The sequence below is a fragment of the Brassica oleracea genome, chromosome C1 (assembly GCF_000695525.1).
Source record: "Brassica oleracea var. oleracea cultivar TO1000 chromosome C1, BOL, whole genome shotgun sequence".
Taxonomy (NCBI): domain Eukaryota; kingdom Viridiplantae; phylum Streptophyta; class Magnoliopsida; order Brassicales; family Brassicaceae; genus Brassica; species Brassica oleracea.
In genome coordinates, this window is record NC_027748.1 from 36,183,102 (window position 1) to 36,209,663 (window position 26,562).

The following is a 26,562-nucleotide window of genomic DNA, read 5'->3' on the forward strand; positions in this document are numbered from 1 at the left end:
GGAATTCCGTCGGTATATTCCGAGGAAATTCCGAGGAAACCCAATTTCCTCGGAATTGGGTTTCCTCGGAATTTCCTCGGAAATTCCTCGGGATATTCCGAGGATTTCGTTGTCCGTCGGAATGTCCGTCAGAATACCGATGTGTTCTTGTAGTGTCAATTTTTCAAATTTTAATTCAAATTTTAAATTAAACTAACCGAATTAACCAAAATATCGAACCGAATTAACCGAACTAACAAGAATTATCCGAATTTAAATAAATTTTAACCGAAATATTACCGAAAACAAAAACTTTGACTAGTTATCGTAAAATATTTAAAAATCGAACTACCCAAAATACTGAACTGAATCAAACTTATTTGGAGGGGATTTGGGCCGAACCAAACTATCCGATTAGCGTGGCGTCTACGGAAATATATGAATGATTTAATATTTCCAATGGATGGTTTAATGCACCCATGATGCTAGTTTTGAGATGCAAATGCTCATGTGGGATCAGCTTAGATTGTCTATGAAGACTATGTGATAGAAAGGATGTTTTGTATCTACCATCTTTTGAAATTGATGCTATAAAGCATCACTCTGCATGTTGAATAATCGAACAGATTTTAGGATTTCTTTCTTTCTTATGTCTGTCATAATCTATTTGTTAATCATTTTCAAAGCGTCCAATATAGTGTATCTAAACCAGAGTCAACGAACAGTATGATTCAATTTGAAGTACAGAACCACTGAATTGAATTGCAAACCAAGATCATCAATGTTATGAATCATTACAAAGTTCTTTATTAAAGCCCACTAAATGCATTATCAGAATACAATGAACCAGAAAGCGCATAACGATAACAACAAGGCTGCATCACGATCTCTGGCTAACCTTGCGTCCTGTTAGCTTCGCTGACTCAAACAACATGTGATTGATGAGTCCCCGAGCAGCACTGCCAAATACCAACATAAAACTTTTTTGAGTCAATGCAAACTTTCCAGATAGACGTATATACATACATATACATGATAAAACCCCAAGAGTGCAATCTGTGTATGTGTGAGAATTCACTAGAGGCTTAGGGAGGAAACTAAGACTTACTCATCCTTTAACTTCTGAATCTTCTCGGGGTCTGTCTCATTCATGTGCTTTTTAAATTGCTGCCTCACCATACCAACCACCAGCTCAGTGTTGTGTTGCTGCAAGGCACAAACGAGTTAACAGAAAAAAAAAGAAAAAGTTCAAATCCCAAGCCAACTCTAGGCAGAAAAGGCCAAATCTTCCTAACTGAATCAAAATAGAAATGATGATATAATATCAAATCTCAAACTCTTACGGCTGCATGATATCGATACAAATGGTCCAAATAAAAGCTCTCAACATTTTGCTTTATATTTAATTAAGTGAGACTAAAAGGTAGATGTGAGGGTAAAGAACAGTGATAAACTTCAATACATCCACAGTGTTGATATGAAACAGGAATATCAATCATACCAAACACAATGAATGCAATACAGTAGTGTCTAAATCTAACAAAGCAAGTTCATATACAAAGCGCAGAAAAACTCACCTGCTTACCAATGAATGTAGCTCTACGAAGACATTCACGGTACAACTGCCAACAAGAAGAGACGAATAAATCAGTAAAAAAAACAAGTTAAATCTAAGACACGGAGAGTAAATAGAAGAGATGATACATACCCTAACCACATTGTTAGCGAGCTCAGGAGGCAAAGAGCCTTGTAGAGTCGGCATTTCTAAAGAGATTCAACTATTAAGGAAAACACACAAAACTCACAGTTATCAGTCAGAAACAGAAACCTTGAAGCTGTGATCTTTGTACAGAAAACCAATTATCAAAACTTTAAATGGGAATAAGCATCACTAATCTGAAACTGGATTAAAAAGATTGAAATATATAAAACCAATAAAACAATTCAAACCAAGTCTTTATCGGCGAAGTGACCAGAGCTTGAGATAGAAGCAGGCATTCACCGGTGAGAGCTTGGGATTTTTAGATTTCAAACTCAGTTCTGGTCAAACATAAACGGGCCGACAATCTAGGCCCATTAAGTCATTGTTTGTGTACCAACGGTTCTCATTCAGTCCCATTCCCGCCTAGATCATAAATCTCAACCGTTAAACTTATCTCGCCTCCCATTCTCATCTTTTTGTTGAATGAAAATATATTTCAAAAGAAACAAATAATTTTATAAAGTATTTTTTTATCAACAAATTATTTCTTTCCTTTTCTAAATATGCCTAAATAAACTGATGAGAAGAATTCACTGTTTCACAAAGAATCATTCCTTACTTTATTCAGCATATTTCTTTTGAAATTAGTCTCCCATAAATCTTTTGGCCAAAAAAAAGTCTCCCATAAATCTACATTTTAAGATAGATATCTTTTCTCCAAAAGAAAGATATAATTTAGATTTGAAATTTTCACAAAATATGCATTTCCCTAAAATATTTTAACAATTATCATACTACTAAGATACAATAAAAGCCCAATGAAAAACAGTTTTAGTTTACCCTTGTTTTGGTGTTCAAACAAAAAAAAAAACAAAAGTTCACCCTAGTTTGTATCGTTTCTCCTATACTTTCTGCCTGGAGAGATATTAGGTCAGAAATCACTACTAGAAGAAGATGGTGATGATAACCGACCTTCCATTTGATCTGGAAAAGAAGATACTCGCCCTTGTTCCGAAAGAGTCTCGACCACAATGGCAAACTACCTGCAAGAGATGGTACGCTGTACGCCAAGATCTACTCGCCAAGAAACACTTGGCTCAAACAGGAAGAGAGTTCATCTTATTGTTGAATACTAGTGTTTTTTCAACAACCATCAACCCCCAGGGAGTCCATAACAACGTTGATCCGGCCATGGAGTTCGGAGGTAAACTTGGATCTTTACAAGATTCAAATGATTTACAAATAGATAGTATTTTCTACTGCAAGGGGTTGGTGCTATGCAATATGGTGAAAAAACAAAGGCTCCTGGTTTGCAACCCTAGTAACCGTGAAACTAGGTATGTCAAACCTAGAAGTAATGGCAGTTGCGAATATGTTCTTGGATACAAAGGCAGCAAGTCTTCTTGTGTTAATAGCTACAAGATCTTGAGGTATTGTCGTTATTTCGACATGCAAATGAGGCGTACGGTTTCCGAGTTTGAACTGTATGACTTTATGTCTGACTCATGGAGGGTGTTAGATGTGGATGAGCATGATGCGTACATATCAGCTCGCGGCGTGTCTGTGAAGGGAAACACTTACTGGGTTGCTAAAAGATATGGCAACCAGTTCATACTCAGTTTTGATTTCACAAGAGAGAAATTTGGGTTTCTCCCTCTTCCGTATGAGAGTGCTGGTCCTGGTGTTTCAGTGGATTATGGGCATAAAGATACCGCTGTTCTGTCAGTTGTTAGAGACGAACAACTCTCGGTGTTACATCAGTATCTTCATTTGTTTTCATTTGAGATGAAGATATGGGTGAGCAACATGATTGGCACCAAAAAGGTGTCGTGGGGCCAGTTCTTGGTAGTGGACGTAGTGTTGTTAAATGTTGTCAGCTTCGTGGTTGACGAGGAGCATAAAGTGGCAGTGTGTTGTAGTACAGACAAGGATGATGGTGACGAAGAGGGTACCAGCATTTTCGTTATTGGAGAGAATATACAGAGACATGTTTATGATGAAGAAGTGACAATAGATGGATCATGGCCACATCTCATGAATTACGTTCCAAGCCCGGTTCACGTTGTGAGGAAGAGTACGCGCAAAAGCAAAAGGAAACGAATTGCAAGGAGGTTAGTCAAATATATTAACTAAGTTTTTTTTTAGTTTTTCTTTGTTCTAATTAATGATCTTACTCAAATACTTTAAAATTGCATTGGATGCATATAGTGAAGAGTAGTTATTAAGAAACTAAATATCAGCATCTTATAGCTTCATAGATTCATATGCGTTGTTCTTAAAACGGAATGCTTAAATCTCACACAAAGACTGTTCTCTTGTAAGAAAAAATGCATGTTTAAAAGACTGCTAAGGTATTTATATTATTATGTTTTGTGTTAGGGCTCCCTTTTAACTGTTTGTGAGCTTTAACAGGCATCAACCGGAGGAGGGCACATCGGCAAGAAGCGTTGAGGAAACAAAAGTGACACCCAAAGCAAAACCTAAAGCATATCGAAGTTTCTAGGGTTGCTTTGAATGTCCCAAAATGGTTTAGGAAATGAAAGTGACACCAGACCTAAAAAGCACATCGGAGTTCTCTTGCTGTTGCTTTGAATGTTGCAATGATTTCTATCTTTTCTTCTTTTTTTTTTTTTTGGACAATCCCAAAGGTTGTAATAAATTGAACGCATATTGAAGTTTATTATCTTATTTTGACTCTTAAAATCTGAGTAAATGCAATGGTTTTGTATTTCATTTTATTTACATTGATACCATCAGATTAATGCGAAAGAAGCACACAGACTAACTCCAACTTCTTCTTTGCTCTCGAGAGACGTTGAGAGCGTAGTGGAAAGGAGAAGTGTGGTTCAAGTTTCCTCTAACTTTAAGAAAAAGAAAGACGAAGGTTCTTCCAAAGTTCACTTCTTTTTCGCTATATAGTCTATTGAGGTTAGCCGGGGTTTATCAAATAAGCACAGTGTCTATTATTCCGTTTTCCATATAACTAATATTTGTTCTTTCTATAGTCATCGAATGCAATTTCTTATAAGTTATTTAGAATGTAGCATTCTATTTTTGAAACATTGACATCCTACATCTTGGTAAAATAAAAGTCACTCTAACACGATTATGAACTTCATCATCCCATCAAAATTACCAGTTAGAGGTGAATTTTTAATATCAATTCCGACATATTCTATTTTTTGAAAAAAAACTTTTATAAAATATTTTTTTGTCTATAAATTCTTTTTGTAAGGGCTCAAATTTTTTATTTTGGATTTTTGACGGCTCGAAGAGTATATAAAGTTTTGATTACTTTATATTCTCTTCGAGCTGTCAAAAAATGTATTCTCTAAATCATATTTTGGGTATTTTGTAAAATGTATTCCTTTCATTTTCTATAAATACGCCTAAATAAATTGATGAGATGATTTCACTCTTTAACAAATTATTATTCCTTAGTAATTTAGGATATTCCTTTTGAAAATATAGTCCCATAAATCTTCATTTCAAGAAAGATATATCTCCAAAAAAAGATATCTTATCAATATGCATTTCCCTAAAACACCGTTAACAATTATCACACAAACAAGATACAAATATACAATAAAATCCCAATGAAAATTAGTTTTAGTCTACTGGGAAAATGATCATTTAATTCCTCAAGTATTTGAAATTAACAGTTTAAATCCTCAATTCTTGGTATGCAATTTAAATCCTAATGTTTGTGTTGACTTCAAAAACTTTCTTTTATCGCTAAAAACATATTCTCTAAATCAAATCTAAGAGGTTAGAGCTTGCTTTAAAGAAGCTAAACTTCAAAAATTAATCTTCTTTAGAGTCTTAAAGCCGGCGGAGACTTTATTTTAGGAAATAAAATTCTGAATTTTGATATGAAGAAGATGCTGCTTTTGGGATTTAGAACTCTGGGTTTTGATTTGGGGAAGCAGATGATAAGAAACAAAATAGAAGGAGATTAGCTGTTTAATTTAACGTTTTTTTTGGTATTGTCTAACGTTTACTTTTTTCAAGACTAATGTTGTGAAACATTGGGATTTAAATTGCATACCCAAGAGTTGAGGATTTAAACTGTTAATTTCAAATACTTGAGGAATTAAATGATCATTTTCCCTTAGTCTACTCTAGTTTTGGTGTTCAAAAAAAAGTTTACAAATCGTTAGTCCTATATGCTTTCTGCCTAGAGAGATATAGGTTAGAAATCACTACTAGAAGATGTTGATGATATCTGACCTTCCATTTGATCTGGAAAAGAAGATACACTTTACTCCCAGAGCTACTTTCCGAGAAACACTTGGCTCAAGCAGGACGAGATACGAGAGTTCACCTTATTTTTGAATGATAGTGTTTATTCAACAGTTATCAATCTCCAGGGAGTCCATAACAATGTTGATCCGGTGATGGAGTTTGGAGGTACACTTGAATCTTTAAAAGATTCAAATTATTTACGAATACATGATATCTTTTACTGCCAGGGTTTGTTATTATGCACTATGGTGGGGAAAAAAATGATCGTGGTTTGCAACCCTAGTAACGGTGAAGCCCTTTAAAAAAAAAAAACCCTAGTAACGGTGAAACTAGGTATGTCGAACCTGGAGCATGTACATCTTATATGACATCTGATTTATATGCTCTTGGATAAGAAGGCAGCAACTCTTCTTGCATTAACAACTACAAGATCTTGAGGTATTGTCGTTACTACAACATACAGTTAGTACGCACAGTTTCCGAGTTTGAATTGTATGAGTTTAGCTCTGACTCTTATTGATGTCGATAATCATGATTGGGACATATCTGCTCGTGGCGTGTCTGTGAAAGGAAACGCTTACTGGGTTGCAAAGAAAAATGACAACGAGTTCTTTCAATTCATACTCAGTTTTGATTTCACAAGAGAGAGATTTGGACTTCTCCCTCTTCCGTATGAGAGTGATGGCTATGATTATTTCATGACTGATAAGTATGAAAATACCGCTGTTCTGTCAGTTGTTAGAGACGAACAGCTCTCAGTGTTACATCACTATCTTCATAGGTATTCATTAGAGATGAAGATATGGATGAGCGGTAAGATTGAAACCAAAGAGATGTCGTGTGTTGGGTAATTTTATGTAAGGAAAGGTGATAACTGTTGTAAGCTTCGGGTCGGATGAGGAGAATAAAGTGGCAGTGTGTTGTAGTACATGCAAGGATGTTTTTAAAGAACAGTGTACCAGCATTTCCATCATTGGAGAGAATGTACATAAACATGTCTATGGTCAAAAGGATTAGAGATGGTTTATGGCCACAACTACTGAACTACGTTCCAAGCCCGGTTCACATTTCAAAGAAGAGTACTCCAAAGGCAAAAGAAAAAGAAAAACAAGGAGGTTAGTCAAATATATTAACCAAGTTTCTTTCTACTCAAATACTTTATATTTAGATTGGATGCATATAGAAAATAGTAGTTACTAAGAAACTAAACGTCAGCAATTTGTTTGCTTCATAGACTTATATACTTTGTTCCTTAGTCTTAAAACGGAATGCTTATATCTCACACAAAGATTGTTGTCTTGTTTAAAAGACTGCTTAAGGGTATACATACAATATTATGTTTCGGGTAAAGGTTCTCTTTAACTGTGTGTGAGGTTTTGGGTGGCGGGGGGGAGGGGGGAGGTGGATATCTACAAGAAGCGTTAAGGAAACGAAAGTGACACCGATAGCCAAAAGAGTTTTAGGAAACGAGAGTGAAACCATACCTAAAGCATATCGAAGTACTCCTGCTGTTGCCTTGAATGTAATAAATTGAACGCATACTGAAGTTTTTATCTTATCTTGACTCTTAAAATCAGAGAAAATGCAATGGTTTTGTATTTCATTTTAACTTTTGAGGATCTATATTGGTTTTATAAATAGGTTATGTACTATATTAGTATTGAATATACATCAGATTAATGCAAATGAAACACACACTAACTGTAGTTGAACTTGCTTCTGTTGGGGAAAACGGCCACTAGGCGCAACAGAAAGTGACGGCCTGATTGTGTTCTTCTGACCTTGTGTGAACCTGTGAAGAAAATACTTCGACGATAGCATGATATAGTATAAGCAGAAACTAAATGAAACAATCACTTTTTAACGTTGGAAAACCTCTTCGATGTGAGAAGGAAAAACCAACGAGACCGTAGTTCACTCAAAAATCCACTATATAAATGGGTATGAGTACAACCACGTCCTCCATGTTAAACACCTTGAACAGAACAGAAACTCTAGATACAAAGAGCTATCTCCAACACAAGAACAACAACAACAAGAGAACAACACCAAAAGCTTCAAAACAGGCAGCCACAAGACGACCTCAGTTCACTAGGATTTCGGCAACCAGAGACTAATCCCACCGTACAAATCCAAGATGAAAAAGTCAACAACACATCTGCCAAATTTCACCTCAATCAGAGAAGATCCAACCATCGGATTTACCAAACACTCAAAACATCACTGCTGAAGAACAGTGACAACCAGCTTCACTAAAACCTAGACAACAGAAGATCTAACCTTTGAAATCCAAATATCTTCGGTGAACCTTTAACCACTGACCGAAGAATCTTCCCAAAAAATATCAGCCCAAACAGGATCCGTTTGACCCTCCAAATCTACCTTGACAAACCCAGACAAAATATGTCTTCTTCTCTCCTTTTCTCTCTTTTGTCTAATGAGTCTTCGTAAGCATTCTACTTTCTTGTGTCAACTCTCTATAACCACATAAATTAGGTTATATAGTATCTCACTAACCCCCAAGGCCCAATACTAATATCATGGATTAATACCAATGGCTCAACTTCCAAGTTTGGTTATCACCAACCAAACCCAATGGGTTTTCTCCATCTAGAAGGAACCCAACAAACTCCCCCTCCGACTAGGTGGAGGAAACATCCATTCCGGCTATCCCTCGGCATACGTCAAGCTTCCCTCTCGGCAAAGACTTTGTCATCATATCAGCTCCATTATCATTCGGATGAACTTTCTCAAGTTCCACTTCCTTAGAAGCAACCACATCTTAGATACCTCCTCTGAATGTGTTTTGATTACGAATGAAATGTAGAGTTCTTCCCGAGACAGATGGCGCTTTGACTATCACACATCAACACATACTTTTATTGATTGAAACCGATCTATTCACAGAAGTTCTTCATCCACAGCAACTCTTTACAAGCTTCAGTTGCAGCAATGAACTCTGCCTCAGTGGTAGATAGTGCAACGCACTTTTTCTGCCTTGACTGCCATGCAACAGCTCCACCCGCAAATGTTATCAAGAAACCCGAAGTAGACTTGCTAGAATCAACATCTCAAGACATGTCAGAATCAGTGAAACTGACCAGCAAAGCTTTCTTACCCCCAAATGTAATCTTCAGATCAGAAGTCCCTCAGAGATATCTCAAAATCCACTTCACATCATTCCAATGTTCTCTTCCCGGATTGAAGAGAAACCTGCTGACAACTCCAATGACGTAAGCTAAACCTGGTCTTGTACAGACCATGACATACATCAAACTACCCACTGTAGAAACATATTGAACCTTCGCCATATCTTCTTTCTCCGCATATGTCTTTGGACTTTGTTGACTGCTCAGCCTTAAGTGTGGAGCAAGAGGAGTACTTAACACTTTAGACTTGTCCATGTGAAACCGCTTAAGTACTTTTTCAATGTACTTCTCCTGAGATAAGTGAATCATCTTCTCACCTCTATCTCGAACAATTCTCAAACCGAGAATCTGTTTCGCTGGACCCATGTCTTTCATGGCAAAGGACTCACTAAGCTGCTCTTTCAGCTCCTTAATTATGTCCATGTTCCTGCCCACAATCAACATATCATCGACATACAACAACAAGATGATAAAATCATCCTCACCAAACACCTTCACAAATACACAATGGTCTGAATCAGTTTCAGCATAACCATGCTCCCCCATAACAAACTTGAACTTCATGTACCACTGCCTCAGTGCTTGCTTCAATCCATAAAGGCTTTTCTTCAACAGGAAAACTAAATTTTCCTTGTCCTTCTTCACATAGCCTTCCGGTTGTTCCATGTAAATCTCTTCCTCCAAATCACCACGAAGAAAAACAGTCTTCACATCCATTTGCTCAAACTCTAAATCAAGGCTCGATGTCAATCCAAGCACAATCCGAATGGATGACATCTTCACAATAGGAGAAAAGATTTTATGATAATCAAATTCCTTTTTTGGCTGTAGCCTTTCACAACCAATCTAGCCTTGTGTCGAGGTGGCAAATTTGTATCCTCATGCTTAATTCTGTACACCCACTTATTATTAAGCAGAGCCTTCTTGCCCTTAGGCAATTCCACCAACTCAAAAGTATGGTTCTCCTCAAAAGAATCCATCTCCTCATCCATGGCGCCAAACCACATATCCTTGTGTTCATCCTCCAAAGCTTCATCATAGCTTTCAGGCTCTCCCCCATCAGTAAGTAAAACATACTCACTAGGATCATACCTTGTCGACGGTTTAAGACCTCTCTCGGATCTTCTTACAACAGTAGGTTGGTTCTCAGCAGCTGATGTCTCACCATGATCGTCACCATGATCACCATTACCGTCTTCGTGTGCGGGAGCATCTGCACTAGCTGTATCATCTTGAACCTCAACCTTGACCTCACCGTGGACTGATATAGAAGGAGTAGCCTCTGTATCGATCAAACTCTCATAAACCTGAGCTGGAATTTTCAACTTGTCAATGTCCTTAATCATTTGATCTTCCATGAACACAACATCTCTGTTCCTTACGAGCTTCCTTTCAACGAGATCATAAAATCTGTACCCAAACTCATCATGACCATAACCGATGAACACACACTGCCGTGACTTCATCTCAAGTTCCGATCTCTCATCTTTGGAAATATGAACATATGCCTTACACCCAAAGACCCTCAAGTGACTGTAAGAAACATCCTTACCAGTCCAAACTCTCTCTGGAATATCACCATCCAATGGAGCACTCGGTGACAAATTCAGCACATGAACCACCGTGATTAAAGCTTCTCCCCATAGAGTCATCGATAAAACCGACTGTGAGATCAAACATCTCATCCTCACGACAATCGTTCTGTTCATCCTTTCAGCCAACCCATTTAACCCTGGAGTCTTAGGTGGCGTGAACTGATGCCTTATTCCATGCTCTTTGCAATAAGCATCAAATGGTCCAAATAACTCTCCACCATTATCACTGCAGATACACTTCAGCTTCTTTCCCGTTTATCTCTCAACAAACGCCACAAAATGCTTAAAATATCCCAGCATCTGATCCTTCGTCCTCATAGGAAATATCCACAACTTCCTTGAATGATCATCAATTACAATCACAAAATATGATGCGCCGCCAAGAGATCTTGTCTTCATTGGACCACACACATCTGAATGTACCAAATCCAACACCTAGGGTTTCCTAGGAGGCGCAAAAGACTTGAAAGACACCTTGTGTTGTTTTCCCGCAAAGCAATGCAAACCAGAGATTCCTGGAATCACCTCATTCTTAGACAACACAGACATTCCATTCTCACTCATTTGATCGAGTCTCTTATGCCATTACTCCATGGCACCATCATTATCCACCGCATTAACATCTTTGGAGACCTTAGCTTGCATCCAATAGAAAGATGAAGACTCCTCACCTCGAGCCACAATCAAAGAACCGCGAGAGAGCTTCCATTTACCACCACCGTGCAAACTGAAATAACCCTCATCATCAAGTCTTCCCATCGATATCAGATTCATCCTAATATCAGGAACATGCTTAGCATCCTTAAGCACCAATTTAGCCCCAAGACTAGTCTCCAAGCATATATCACCAATGCCAGCAACCTGAGCCATCGCATCATTCCCCATCTTCACAGAACCATAATTACCCGTAGTATAGGTAGAAAACAAATCCCGCTGTGATGTTGCATGAGTAGTAGCTCCACTATCAATCACCCAACTGGTGTCTTGGCATGCGACATTAATAGCATCACCGTCAAGAAGAATGAGAAACTGATCTTCGGTGACAGTCACCCGATCCACATTTTCTTCTTGATTACCTTGCTGCTTGTTTTTCAACTTTCAACAATCCTTCTTCATGTGCCCTTTCTTGTGACAGAAATATCACTCCATATTAGCAAATTTATTAGATTTGCTCATGCTTCTGTTCTTGTCCCTCTTGGGATCTCTACTTTAACTCCTCTCCCTTGACTCAGTAACAAAGACATCTGAACGTGAACTGCTAGCATTCGACTGTCTTCCGACGCTAAGTTGAAAAGAGACATATTGAAAACCTCCCAAGAATCTAGTAAAGTACTAAGAAGCCACAGACCGTGAATCTTATCATCAAACTTGATGCCCATATCAGACAGCTTGTTGAGCAATCTCTGAAACGCATTCAAGTGATCCGTCATCGGAGTTCCCTCCTGATACCTCAGCTCAATCAGCCTCTTAATCATGTACATCTTGTTGTTTCCGGTCTTCCTAGCATACAACTGCTCCAGCTTCTTCCACAAAGAATGAGCATCCGTTTCAGTCTCAATATGATGCAAAACATTATCATCTACCCACTACCTTATCAGCCCACACACTTGGCGATGCAGTAACTTCCACTCTTCATTCGTCTTCTTCTTAGGTTTCTTCTCCTCGAAGACTGGAACAAGGAATTCTTTAACAAAGAGCACATCCTCCATCTTGCCCTTGTATAGATGATAGTTATCAGCATTCAAGCTTATCATCCTACCCATATTCTCCATCATTCACACAAGCAAATAATAACCTGAAGTTATCAAACCCAAAGCTCTAAAACCAGAAGCTCTGATACCACTTTGTTGGGAAAAACGGGCACGAGGCACAGCGTAATGTAACGGCCTGATCGTGTTCCCCTGACCTTGTGTGAACCTGTAAGGAAAATAGTTCGACGATAGCAGGATATAATATAAGCAGAAACTAAATGAGACAATCAATTTTTAACGTTAGAAAACCTCCTCGATGTGAGAAGGAAAAACCAATGGGACCGTAGTCCACTCAAAAATCCACTATATAAATGGGTATGAGTACAACCACTTCCTCCCTTTTCAACACCCTGAACATAACAGAGACTCTAGCTACAAAGAGCTATCTCCAACACAAGAACAACAACAACAAGAGAGCAACACCAAAAGCTTCAAAACCGGCAGCCACAAGACGACCTCAGCTAACTAGGATTACGGAAACCAGAGACTAATCCCACCGTGGATATCCACGATGAACAAGTCAACAATACATCTGCCAAATTTCAGCTCAATCAGAAAAGATCCAACCGTCGGATTTACCAAACACTCAAGACAGCACTGCTGAAGAACTGTGACGACCAACTTCACTAAAATCCATACAACAGAAGATCCGACCTTTGAAATCCAAATCCCTTCGGTGAACCTTTAACCCACTGACTGAAAACGCTTCCCACAAAATATCAGCCCAAACATGATCTGTTTGACCCTCCAAATCTTCCTTGAAAAATCCAGACGAAATCTGTCTTCTTCTCTCATTTTCTTTCTTTTGTCTAATGAGTCTTCTTAAGCACTTTCTTGTGTCAACTCTCTCTAACCACATAAATTAGGTTAAGAGACTTTATATAGTGTATCGCTAACCCCTAAAGCTTAATACTTATCTCATGGACTAATACCAATAGCTTAATTTCCAAGTTTGGTATCACCAACCAAACCCAATGAATTTCTTCCATCTAAAAGGAAGCCAACAGTTTCAAGGACCAAGGGAAGCTTATTCTAGTTGGGACAATAGAATTTCTTAGTAAAACGCTTCATCAACACCACAACTTTGTGGCATAGCTGTAAATCCTGGACAAGATAATGGTCTTTGCGATTGTTTACGGTATTAACACGAACTCCAAACCTTACCCTAGTCTCGTATATACGTATTTTAAGTCACTACTATAGAAATACTATTGACAATCAACCATTACACGCACTAAATACTTATTTGTCTGTCCATACGTATGGCTTTTACATCCAAAAAAATGGAGTTTTCTTGCGTTACAAGAAACCTGTTTTCGATTTATCTCTTCTCGTTTTGAATCTATAGATTTTATGGCATAAACTATTATAGTTTTTATGGCATAAACTATTAACTCATTGACTCTGGTGTTAGTGTTATAAACTAAAAGCCATGCATACACTCGTAATCAAATTCCAGTGTCTTATATTAGAACTTGGGCACTACAAAAAAAAAAGGGTTTTGATAGCACTAGAGGATAGAGTTTTTTGTCTTTCTCCTATGGTTAACATACTCGTTAGTTTTAGATTGCGTTTGTATATTTGGAAACGCTATGATAGAATAGTATAATTGGAAACGTTATGATAGCTTATGTTTAATAGCAAAATAATTAAAAACGTTATATTTAGTTTTTTGAATCCCTAAACCCCACATAAGTTTTTAAACCCTAAACTCTAAACATAAAATTTAAACTCTAACACACTAACAATCTTTATCATATTTTAAAACTTAAACCTCAATTTTTAAATATAAAATTATAAATTTAAATCTTTTTAGATTAAACATCAAACCCTATATACATGAAATCCAAACCCTATAATCATACATAATCTTTAAATCTAAAATCCTAAACTTTATATCTAATAGTCCTAAAATTTCAATCCAAAAGACATACACGTTAAAACCAAAATACATTTATTATATGTATACTCACAGAATTTTAACACAAACGTTATACTCTTAATCCCTAAACAAACCCTATACACTTAGGAACCTTGAAATTTAAATTCTATTTGTTTTAACACAAACACAAAACTACCAAATCATTTTTTCTTTAATTGTATAACCACAAAATTCAAATCCACAATTTTATATTTCACATGTTAAATATGTTATCTAATTTTTAAGTTCAAACAATTTCTAAAACAACCATAGATAAAAAAAAATGTGGTGTTTTTTCGTGGGCCATTGATTAATTATGATCTAAAGGCCACAAACCATTATCTTCGTGCTGCTTTCTTATTGGTTGATTCTTGAAATTATGGATCACTAATTTGGCCATTGGATTACATAAATCAATGGCTAAGAATCAATGTGTTTCTTTCTCATCTATCTTACTCTGTACATTATTCTCTGTATCTCACTTCATCTAACAGATTCATCTTTCTTCATCTCTCTGCACGGGGAGTCCGATACCAGCCAAGCTCCGTTAAGAGAAACCTCAGAGATTTCGCCACCACCAGAGAGTCCAGCGGCCTCAAATCACTGGAAATCCAAAAGAATCGGTTCCCAAAACCTAACCCCCGTATCTTGCTTTAGAGATTCGCCGCGGCACAAAGTCAGAGAAGAATCGACGCCGTCAGAGGCAAACCCTAGAACCCCATCGTTCTCGAACGGAGGCAACCGCCATCGACAGACGAGACACCAAGACTCCAGAGCTTTTGTAGAGAACCACCGCACAAGGCCCACCTGACACACGAAAACTGTTAGAGAAGCACCTCTGATCTTCACCGAATCTCGTCTGCTCCATCAGGTTGAGTGGATTCCGAGAAGCAAGGGGGTATAGCATTTTCTGGCCGCTAAGAAAAACGATTTTTCTTGTAGTGGGGGTCAAATAACTTATCTCAACATTATTCCTAAAAATGTCAAACTTTTTCTCTACCATTCCTTTTTTTGGGGTCAACACTCTATCATTCCTTAGAACTTGTGATTTACTTAAGAATCAGATACAGCAACAATCCTGTTCAAGAAATTGTATTAGACTATCAACAATGGTTATAAGTATTCAACACCATAATTTACACTTTTAACAATCCACATTATATTCTTTTTCTTTCACCTATTAATTCAACACTCATACAAATTTTACTTCTACAATAGTTTTATTTAATAAAATTCAACACCCTAACCCACTTTTTATTTTCATTTATATTTTCACATTTATATAACTTGTAATTTTAAAATAACTAATACTTAAACAAAAAATTAAAATAAACTATTTTTTATATTTTGCAAATAATTATTATGATTAAACATTAAAACATTTATTACTGAATCTTTTTCAAAAAAGAAGAAAAAATTAATGACCAAATAAAATGAAACAAATATCTATTTTTAGAGTTTTTAAAATACTAAATTTGGGCATAAATATAAAAAATAAATAAAAAGTTTACTATCAAATAGTTATATTTAAAAAATTGGGATAAAAAAATAAATAACAAAAACACGTAGCCAGTAAGAAAAAATCATATATTTAATTTATATTTTAATCAAAACATATTGCTTCAATATAGTGACATGTGTCAATGTGGTCTCATAAATTTTTTTTTTCAACACAGGTGAGTCCACATGAGATTATTTTTGTTTTCAACTAGCTCATTGTGAGCATTCAATTGTTGAAATTTTAATTCAACTGGTCATTGCACATAGCCTTAATAGTTATATTATCATGGCAGCAATCAAATGTGATCTGATATAGCGAACACTATATTAATAAAACATGTCAAACACGTGTGTCACATTATTATTTTTGATATAAAACAAATAGGAAAATCACATTAAAAACATTAAAATGGCATTCACTAATACTGAAACTTTGAAACTTTTGACTATCAGTTTTAACCATCAAATTAACATTTGTATCATTGTATCACAAAAAACCTCCAATATGATTCACATGTTTATCAAATAAAAAATTGACAAATAATATAACTAAAAACAATTATGTATCAGTTATTTTTTAAATAATTATTTAAATAATAAAATAAATTAAAATGCAATACATGAAAATATATAAAAATAAAATTTCTTAAAATTCACAAATTTAGACTAGAACTCAAAATAATTTTTAAAATTAATTAGAATAAAATGGTAATTTTCAAAAAAAAGATTATAATTTGTTTTAACAAAAACTATCATATCGTCGTTGACAATGATTGTCAAAAAACATCATTATCGACATATATACTCTCATTTTCAGTAATGATGTTGGAAATTATCATTGGATATATGTCAAATGCAGTCATTGTTAATGGTTATGTGAATATGTGGGCGTTCGAGTATCCGTTCGGGTTCGCTTCGAATCTTCTGAGGTTTTGGTTTTTTTGGGGTTAGAGATTAAGACCCATTTAGATATTTTTAAATTTTGGTTCAGGTTTGGTTTGGATCTTTGCAGTTTCTTTTCAGGTGTGGATACCCCCATTTAAATTATTTAAAAAATTTTAAATATCAAAATATACTTTTAAACATAAAAAATCCAAAACTAAAAATAATATATAACATATAAATTTGAATAATATATGTCAAAATACATAAAATTAACATACAATTGGTTTGTTTGGATATTTTGATATAGAATGATTTGGTAATTTGAGTTTTTGGAGTTTTCAATAATATTTAGCCGTTCAGATATTAAACTAATTTTGGTTTGGGTTTGGTATTAACTTTTTGGTTTGGATTCGGTTTGATTCTCCGGATTCAGGTATTTTACTCATCCTAGTTATGTGAAAAACAATCATCATCATCAGTGATGTGTTTGAAACCGTTATTTTCAACGCTAATATGTTTAAAATCGTTATTGTCAACGATGATGTATCAACTTTTTAAAAAGGTCTCTTTTTTTTAAGAAAGTAACTGCTTTAATTTAAAATAAAAAATTTAAAAATATTTTGTAAACTTTTATTTAATTTTCTATATTTTTATTTTTATTAATTAGATAAGTTTTAAAACTTACTTACTGCTGGTCAGATTTTTGTTGATAAACAAGTTACATTGAAGGTTTTTAGTGACACAAATATCACTTTAGTGGTTAAAACTGCTAATCGCAAAACTTCAGAGTGTCGGTGTTAGTATCATTTTGATGGTTTTTATTCCCTAATTCAAATACTCAGGCAACAATTGTTTTTGGGGTCAAACTCAGCCGATAAATAAAACAACATTCATTACCAAAGGTTTCTTTGTTTTTCTCGGTGATGAAACATTTAGACGATAAAATATTCAGACCCTTCCTCCACAATATTCAAGGCAAATGCTTTGTCACAACTCACAAGAAACGTATTTTCAAATTTTCTTCAACTCGTTCTTCTGCTCAAGACCCCATATATAGGTCATGTGTGACAGACTATGAAATCGCCATTAAAGTGGTCGAGGGAGCTCAAGTGTCTAAATCTGAAAAAGCAAGCTCATATTCAAAGAACATAAAATCTCAACTGCTTACCAATGAATGTGTCTCTACGACTCTACGAAGACATTCACGCTACAACTGCCCACAAGAAGAGACGAATACATCAGTAAAAAAAAACAAGTTATTCTAGACACAGTGAGAAAATAGAAGAGATGATACATACCCTAACCACATTGTTAGCAAGCTCAGGAGGCAAAGAGCCTTGAATAAACACACACAAAACTCGCAGTTATCAACCAGTAACATAAACTCTGAAGCTGTAGTCGCCGAACCCATTATCAAGATTGTATAAACAAAAAGAAAAGATCGAAACTTTAAATAGAAATAAGCATTCATTGAATCACTAATCTGAATTTCTGAATCGTCTACAAAAGGTGGGAATGAAGAAGGCAGTGAAACTGGATTAAAGAGATTGAAATATATTCAAACCAATAAAACAATTCAAACCAAGTAGACGGAGATACACATACAAATAGATCGAGTCTTACCGGCGAAATGACCGGAGATTGAGATAGACGCAGCACTCAACGGTGAGAGCTTCGGATTTCGGATTTCAGATTTCAAACTCAGTTCTGCTAAAAAATAAATCCTCCAATACATTCAGTCTCATTCCTGCCTAAATCATAACCTCACTAACTCGCCTCCTTTTGTTTTTTTTTATGGATACATATTTTAAGAGAAACAAATAAATCTTTTGTAAAATATTTTTTTTCTTTCAACAAACCTTTTCTAATTTTTTTTTTTTTTTTTGATTAACCTGGGGGTATCCCGGGCCCATGGAAAGGGTCAGACTAATCTCCAAGGGGAAGTGCATGGTCAAGCATAGGCCCATATCCGTGTTAGGTGACCAAGATAATTGTGATTTAGTTTCGCGCAGCAGGTGGATCGAACCTGAAACGTTTTGGCGTCTAAGTCCCGTCTCCTTACCACTCGACCACAATCACCCGGTCAACCTTTTCTAAAATTTCTTTCTTTCCTTTTCTAAATATGCCAAGATAAATTGATGAGGAGAATTCACTGTTTCACAATGATTCCTTACTTTATTCAGCATGTTTCTTTTGAAATACTCACCCATAAATCTACATTTTAAGAAAGATATCTTATCTCCAAAGGAAGATTTTCTCGGAAGATAATTTAGATTTGAAATTTCCACAAAATATGCATTCCTTAAAATACATTTAACAATTATCATACGACTAAGGGCTTGACTGGTGTAACTGCAGCGGTTGCGGTTGAATGAGTTTGCGGATGCGGATCGTTGCGGTTATAAATGATTTTACGAGATTTGTACGACTGGTACTGCGATTAGAAATTAATGCATTTGCGTGACACTTATGACTGATTCAACAGCGGTTAAATAATAAATTAACAACATTTACATTTTATATAATTATAAAAATATTAAACATCATAATATTAAAATAAATTTTAAAATTATATTTTTAAAATGTTAAAATTATAGAAAATATTTTAATTTTAAAATTTTATAATATAAATTAAATATAATAGATATCTTTTAGTACTTCTATTATTTCAATTTAAAATTTTTATTTTTATTTTGTATTTATATTGTTTTAAAAAAAAATTTACACTTCCGCAGCCGTCTGTAAGAACAAGTTTTTGAATTTAAGAGATTTAGAACGATTTGAAACGGTTTAGAACGGTTTGAGTGATATTATTGCAAAACACCAATAACCGCTACCAACCGCAAAAGTTACATTCGCGGGAGGTAGTGCCCTAAGATACAATAAAAGCCCTTGTTTTAGTGTTCAAACAAAAAAACAAAAGTTTACCCCAGTTTATATCGTTAATCCTGCCTGGAGAGATATTAGGTCAGAAATCACTACCAGAAGAAGATGGTGATGATAACCGACCTTCCATTTGATCTGGAAAAGAAGATACTCGCCCTTGTTCCGAAAGAGTCTCGACCACAATGGCAAACTACCTGTAGAAGATGGTATGCTCTAAGCCAAGACCTGCTCGCCAAGAAACACTTGGCCCAAACAGGAAGAGAGTTTATCTTATTGTTGAATACTAGTGTTTTTTCAACAACCATCAACCTCCAGGGAGTCCATAACAGCGTTGATCCGGTGATGGAGTTCGGAGGCAAACTTGGATCTTTACAAGATTCAAATGATTTACAAATTCATGATATTTTTCTACTGCAAGGGGTTAGTGTTATGCACTATGGTGGGAAAACAAATGCTCGTGGTTTTCAACCCTAGTAACTGTGAAACTAGGTATGTGGAACCTATAACAAGTCATGGTACTTGCGAATATGCTCTTGGATACAAAGGCAGCAAGTCTTCTTGTGTTAATAGCTACAAGATCTTGAGGTATTGTCGTTATTCTTCGACGAGCAACTGATACGTACGGTTTCCGAGTTTGAACTGGATGACTTTATGTCTGACTCATGGAGGGTTGTAGATGTTGATGAGCACGATTGGGAAATATCTGCTCGTGGCGTCTCTGTGAAAGGAAACACTTACTGGGTTGCTAAAAAAAATGACAAGCAGTTCATACTCAGTTTTGATTTCACAAGAGAGAGATTTGGGCTTCTCCCTCTTCCGTATGAGAGTGTTGGTCCTGGTGATTTCGTGAATTATGAGCATGATGATACCGCTGTTCTGTCAGTTGTTATAGACGAACAACTCTCGGTGTTACATCAATATCTTCATATGTATTAAGATATGGGTAAGCAATACAATTGACACCAAAAAGTTGTCGTGGGGCGAGTTCTTGGTAGTGGACGTCGTGTTGTTAAATGTTGTTAGTTTCGTCTTGGACGAGGAGCATAAAGTGGCAGTGTGTTGTAGTACAGGCAAGGATGATCCTGATGATGATAGTGAAGAAGAGTGCACCAGCATTTTAATTATTGGAAAGAATATACAAAGTATTGTTTATGATGAAGGGGCTATAGATGGATCATGGCCACATCTCATGAATTACGTTCCAAGCCCGGTTCAAATTTTGAAGGAAGAGTACGCGCAAAAGCAAAAGGAAACGAACTACAAGGAGGTTAGTCAAATATATTAACTAAGTTCCTTTTTTTTGCTTTTTTGTTCTAATGATCTTACTCAAATACTTTATAATTGCATTGGATGCATATAGAGAAGAGTAGTTATCAAGAAACTAAATATCAGCATCTTAGCTTCATAGATTCATATACTTTAATTTGTTCTTAAAACGGAATGGTTATATCTCACACAAAGATTGTTCTCTTGTAAGAAAAATCTGCATGCTTAATACACTGCTTAATTAAGGTATATATTCTTATGTTTCGGGTAAGGGTTTTTTTTAACTGCGTGTGAGCTTTTAATTAACAGTTATGAACCGGAGGACAGTTCGTTGAGGAAACGAAAGTGACACCAATAGCCAAAAGCTAAGCGAGTTCTTAGGGTTCCTTTGAATGTCCCAAAAGAGTTCAGGAAACGAGAGTGAAACCATACCTAAAGCATATCGAAGTTCTCTTGCTGTTGCTTTGAATGTCTCAAAGATTTGTATCTTTTTTTTTCAAATATTGGAGAACTCCAAAGGTTGTAATAAATAGAACGCATATTTAAGTTTAAAATCTTATCTTGACTCTCAAAATCAGAATAAATACACTGCTTTTGTAGTTCATTTTATTTACTACATTGATATATATATATATCAGATTAATGCGAAAGAAGCACACAGACTCCCTTGAGCTTGCTTCTTTGATCCGTTGAGAGCGTTGTGGAATGGAGAAGTGTGGTTCAAGTCAAGAACCAAATGAATTTCATCTCGTTGACAATGCAGCTCTTTTTGTTTTGCTGTAGATATGCAGCCGATGCAGACTTTGTAGCGAGTAACCAGTGACAAAAGCTACTACGAGATTGGAAAAGGGCACTTTGATCAATTGTTTTAGTATACATACTGGCGCTGATCAGGGATTTTGAGAGTAAATTGGCCAAATAACAAGTCGAGAACCAGCAGAAAGCTAGCGCGAATAGAAACCCTAATTTGATCAGAAAGAAACAAAACCGGGTTAAGCATTTCATTAAATCACGAGAAGATCCAACCAATTAGGAATCACATTTTTGCCACATAAGCACTCCCCACATCTTAGAATACTCAAAACTATTCTTCTACATTTACGAAAATGGACTTTGCTTGCATCGCAAGAAACATATTTCGGTTTACCTCTCCTCATTCTTCAATCAATATAACTCCTCCATCTTCATCTTTTTTTCTCCCACTGAAAAAGTTACAAAGGCACTAGTCTACAAGCTCTTCTCAACACCATCATTTTACGAACATTTCTTTATCGCGTGGCAAAACTCTGACCCGATTTTTTAACAAAAAACAAAAAAACTCTGACCCAATAACTTTCATCCTCGACTTACACGGTCTTGTCGGTATGGTCATCCAAAAGACGGTGTTGTTGGGGGTACAAAAACCTAGAGATCACGAAAGGGTGATCCAAATTTCAAGATTCCATATGGGTCTTTACGTGAAAGGTTATAAATCCATTAAAGCCCTCTAGGCTCTAGAAACCTAAAGGGTTTGTGAGCTTTAAGGACTACCTGTTAGCAAGTAAGGTGGCTTTTAAAGCCTTTGATAGTATATCTATGTGTGTGTGAAGCTGAGCTTGAAGGACAGCCAATGCCAGGTGATGTGTATCCACCCAGTTTGATGTTTGAAAGAATGTAACATTGATAAGGTTTTCTCTGACGTTTTGATTCTATACATTTTATGGCAAAAACTATCAAATGTCATTGACTCTGTGTTATAACCTAAAAGCCAATAGATGCATACACTCATTGTCAAATTACAATCTCTTATATTGAAACTTGTGGTCAGATAACTTATATTAATAGTCAAACTACTGATCAGATAACTTATCTCTGCAGTATTTCTAAGAATTAGCAAAGTTATTAATTATTTCTAAGAATATCAAAGTTTTTCTCTATCTTATGTTAGAATTTGTGGTCTAGCTAAGAATGGGAAACTGCAACAATCGCAGTTTGTGGAAGCAAACAATCGCAAACATCTTACCGGCAAGATGACCGGAGCTTGAGATAGACGGAGAGAAGCTACTAAGTTCACTCAACGGTGAGGGCTTCGGATTTTCAAATTTCAAACTAAGTTCAGGTCAAAAATAAACTGGCTGAAAATATAGGCCAATTAAATTATTGTTTGAGTTACCAACGGTAGATCCAGTGCCTTCAGTCCCATTCCCGCCTATGTCATCTCCGTCACCAACCACTTATGATGACAAATTGCAGTGGTTGTGACAATCCTCCGGTCTCTATTTGTCACTTTCGCCACAGAAGAAGGCTTCGGCCCAATAAACAATTTAGCGGTGCTGCTAATGGTCAGAGCTGTGCTTCAAGTGTATCCAAAACGGCTTTCGCCTAGGGCCCCCAAAATATATAGTTTTTTTAGGGCCCCAAATTTCCAAAAATTATTAGTAGGATATTGGTTTAAGTTTGTCATTTATTATTCAATACAAGTTCAATTATCTACATTGCTTTTTTTAAAAAATGAATATTTTATTTTATTGTCAATTTTCCAAATTGAAAAAAGGAATATATGTTTTATATGTCAAACTCCTAAATAAAAAGGAAAAAGTGCAGTTATACTTAATATATTTGGTTCGTATATATTCCTAAGTATTCTACGTGCAATGTTCACATCAATCTTTCTCAAGCAAGCACACACGTCTTCTTTCTTGGTTCTCAATCCTGTGCTACAGGTGTCTCTTATATTATCATCAGTTTTGTTAAAGTGGTGAATTTTTTTATTTTTTTATTTTTTTAGTTTTCAGTCTTTGTTGATTTAAGTTTAATTATTAATTTCAGAAAATATGCCTCCAACGAGATCATGTGCATCAGGAGCCAAGAAAAGACAAAAAAAAGACAGAGTTGATGCATTGGTGAAATCAATGCAAGGTTCTATGGACAGATTTCTTGTAAAATCAGCAAATCTTAATGAATCCGGTAGAAGTGGTGATGAGTTTGATGATCTAATGGAAGATGAGAATGAAATAAATGATGAGGATGTCAATGAAGAAGATAAGGAGGTTGAAGATGATGTTACTGATGTCACTGAAGAGGATGATAATCTAAGTGAAAAGGAGAATGAAGACGTGAATGATCAAGTTCAAGATAATACTGATATGGGTAGAATCTTAGATATCTATGATCCTGGAAATTGGGGACAAGTCAAACCTGCATTAAGACTTGTTATGGTTGAAAAAGGTCCTGCTCAAAGACTACCGAGTGATTTTATCTTTCCAAGCCCCATTTTTATATTCGCCTCAGGCCCCATTAAACCTTCGCACGGCTCTGCTAATGGTGCTACTAGTCAGCCGACTAATAATCTCCTGCTTTCTCCCGTTGCTTTATGTTTTGGGTGTAGAATTTAAGGGGTAGATTTTTTTTGCTGTAAATTTTTTTGTTGCATCTTTGTAAAACATTAGTTTTTTGCTCTAGAAACAGAGCTCTCTAGAGTATCTACAACTAGAATGAATCACCTTCTTAGGCGCGTGCAGCTTCTTCGGAGGAGTTGAAAATACCAAGCCAGAATTGGGACTTTTCCAAGGGATCGCTGATCTCGGCAGAAAACCAGCCCCAAGTTCTCTTCCTAGCGCCGCTATACCTTGACTCCTTCACAAATCTGTTGGGTGTTATACCAAATTTTCACCCTGATTAAACCATAAAAGGCTGAATTTTTTAGAAAACTCAAAACTCAAGTTTCAAGTTTTTGATTTATCTCTTCAACTGTGTGTGAGCTTTAATTAACAGTTACGAACCGGAGGGCATATCTGCAAGAAGCGTTAAGGAAACGAAAGTGACACCAATAGCCAAAGCTAAACGAGTTCCTAGGGTTCCTTTGAATGCCCCAAAAGAGTATAGGAAACAAGAGTGAAACCATGCCTAAAGCATATCGAAGTACTCCTGCTGTTGCTTTGAATGTCCCAATGATCATTTCTATCTTTTCTTCTTTTTTTGGACGATCCCAAAGGTTGTAAAAAATTGAACGCATACTGAAGTTTATTATCTTAAATCTTGAGTCATAAAATCAGAGTAAATGCAATGGTTTTGTATTTCATTTTAAGTTTTGAGGATCTATATTGATTTTATTAATCGGTGATGTACTATATTATTATCGAATATACATCAGATTAATGCAAATGAAACACACACTAACTGTAGTTGAACTTGCTTCAAGGACTGAGGGAAGCTTCTTCTAGTTGAGACGACAATTGAAATGCTTAATAAACCGCTTCATCAACACCACAACTTTGTGGCTTAGCTGTAAATCCTGGACAAGATAAATGGTCTTTGCGATTGTTTACGGTATTAACAAGAACTCCAAACTTCACTCTAGTCTCGTATATACGTATTTTAAGTCACTACTATAGAAATATTATTGACAATTGATACACTGAACATTTCATATTCCTATTGTGAAGTTAACAGTGGTAATTGTAATATTTAAGATTCAATTCAGAGGACCAGTCTATACTTTACTTTTATGAATTTTCAACTTAGCTAAAACTAATAGTGGGGTTTTGATTTAAGTAGTGATGAGCAAGTAAATAAATGATTGCAAAGAGTAAATTTAAAGAGAAGCCAGTCTAGGGTTTCTCATCGGGTGTTGATGCTAAACCAAACATTTATTCAAGCGCAACGCAACACAATCTAGAACACGGATCACTCGAGTAGAACAGCCCACTGTCGTGATACTGCTCCCTTTGCGAGTCGACTTTGACGCTTAAACTCTCGTTTGGATCAGGGATCGACTACAGGCAATAGAGATCAACTCCGATAGGTTCACCGAACACCCTAATATCTACTTTCGCAGACTAGGAATGCTCGGCTCATTCACCCAATATCAAGTTATCTACTACACGGTTAAAGAGCAGATTAAACCTAAGATCTAGCAATAAGTGATCAGGTTAAAACTAGCAGTAATGAAAAATATGAACAAAGACACATTATGATCGATTATTTATGTTTAGCTTTTACAACCAACACCCTAGAACCCTAGATAAGCTAGCCGATTACTCAACCATTAAACAAGGTGAACAAGACATAATAACTGAAAAATACTGCATATAATTCCAGAAAGAAATCAATAGGGTTCAAGATGATCTTCTTGGTGAGAAGATTGTGGGGGTCAAAAACGGTTGCAACGAAGTTAACGTCAAAATCTCCGAAGAAGAAAACGTAGAAACCTTCTTCGACAAATACTTCTTCGAAATAGATTCTTCTTTATGAAAAGCTTTGCGGAAGAAACACGAGTCATCGGACAAGAGCTCGAAGAGGGTCGCTACGCAACAACCGAACACATGTTCCGCTCGGTCGCTACGTAGCGACCGAGCTCGAGCCGGAGCTCGGTCGCTACGTAGCCGATCACGAACCAAAGTTCGGTCGCTACGTAGCAACCGAGCGCTCGGTCGCTACGTAGTGACCGAGTTCTTCCGAAACATCGATACGACATTAGTCCATGCGTTCTCGTCTACCTTCGATGCTATCTCCCGAAGACCGTAGCGAACCCATTTCACAATTCCCCGCCATTCTAAGTTATCGATCAAACTTTACCGTAAAAACCGTGGAAAGTTCGTTCTTTATCGAAAGAAGCCGTAACAAATGCTTCGAGTCGAAAGACAGCCCAGAAGACGGGCCCAAAGGGACCTAAGACATGACTCGAAGCCCAACTTACGATTTC

General features: G+C 36.2%; 2 protein-coding genes and 2 pseudogenes across 2 annotated transcripts; 3 read left to right on the top strand and 1 right to left on the bottom strand.

The window, feature by feature from the left end:
* Positions 1–737: 737 nt before the first annotated feature.
* LOC106302261 lies at positions 738–1,975 on the bottom strand. Its single transcript, XM_013738806.1, has 5 exons — positions 1,930–1,975; positions 1,688–1,757; positions 1,557–1,601; positions 1,088–1,185; positions 738–938 (listed from the first exon to the last, which is right to left on the bottom strand). The coding sequence occupies exons 2-5, from the start codon at positions 1,739–1,741 to the stop codon at positions 860–862; spliced, it is 276 nt and encodes a 91-aa protein (XP_013594260.1). The 5' UTR covers positions 1,742–1,757; positions 1,930–1,975; the 3' UTR covers positions 738–859.
* A 564-nt stretch (positions 1,976–2,539) lies between these two features.
* Positions 2,540–4,240, top strand: LOC106300049 (F-box/kelch-repeat protein At3g17530-like). The gene is made up of 2 exons (XM_013736105.1): positions 2,540–3,792; positions 4,094–4,240. The coding sequence occupies exons 1-2, from the start codon at positions 2,636–2,638 to the stop codon at positions 4,182–4,184; spliced, it is 1,248 nt and encodes a 415-aa protein (XP_013591559.1). The 5' UTR covers positions 2,540–2,635; the 3' UTR covers positions 4,185–4,240.
* A 549-nt stretch (positions 4,241–4,789) lies between these two features.
* LOC106338700 lies at positions 4,790–7,046 on the top strand (annotated as a pseudogene).
* Positions 7,047–19,718: 12,672 nt separating this feature from the next.
* Positions 19,719–24,756, top strand: LOC106338710 (annotated as a pseudogene).
* Positions 24,757–26,562: the final 1,806 nt, after the last annotated feature.

Bases quoted from the DNA above. Each gene is read 5' to 3' on its own strand.
- LOC106300049 (XM_013736105.1), top strand. From the start codon at position 2,636: ATGGTGATGATAACCGACCTTCCATTTGATCTGGAAAAGAAGATACTC. The intron at 3,793-4,093 runs GTTAGTCAAATA...GAGCTTTAACAG, and splicing joins AGGAAACGAATTGCAAGGAG to GCATCAACCGGAGGAGGGCA.
- LOC106302261 (XM_013738806.1), bottom strand. From the start codon at position 1,741: ATGCCGACTCTACAAGGCTCTTTGCCTCCTGAGCTCGCTAACAATGTG. The intron at 1,602-1,687 runs GTATGTATCATC...TCTTGTTGGCAG, and splicing joins TCGCTAACAATGTGGTTAGG to TTGTACCGTGAATGTCTTCG. The intron at 1,186-1,556 runs GTGAGTTTTTCT...TGTGCCTTGCAG, and splicing joins CTACATTCATTGGTAAGCAG to CAACACAACACTGAGCTGGT.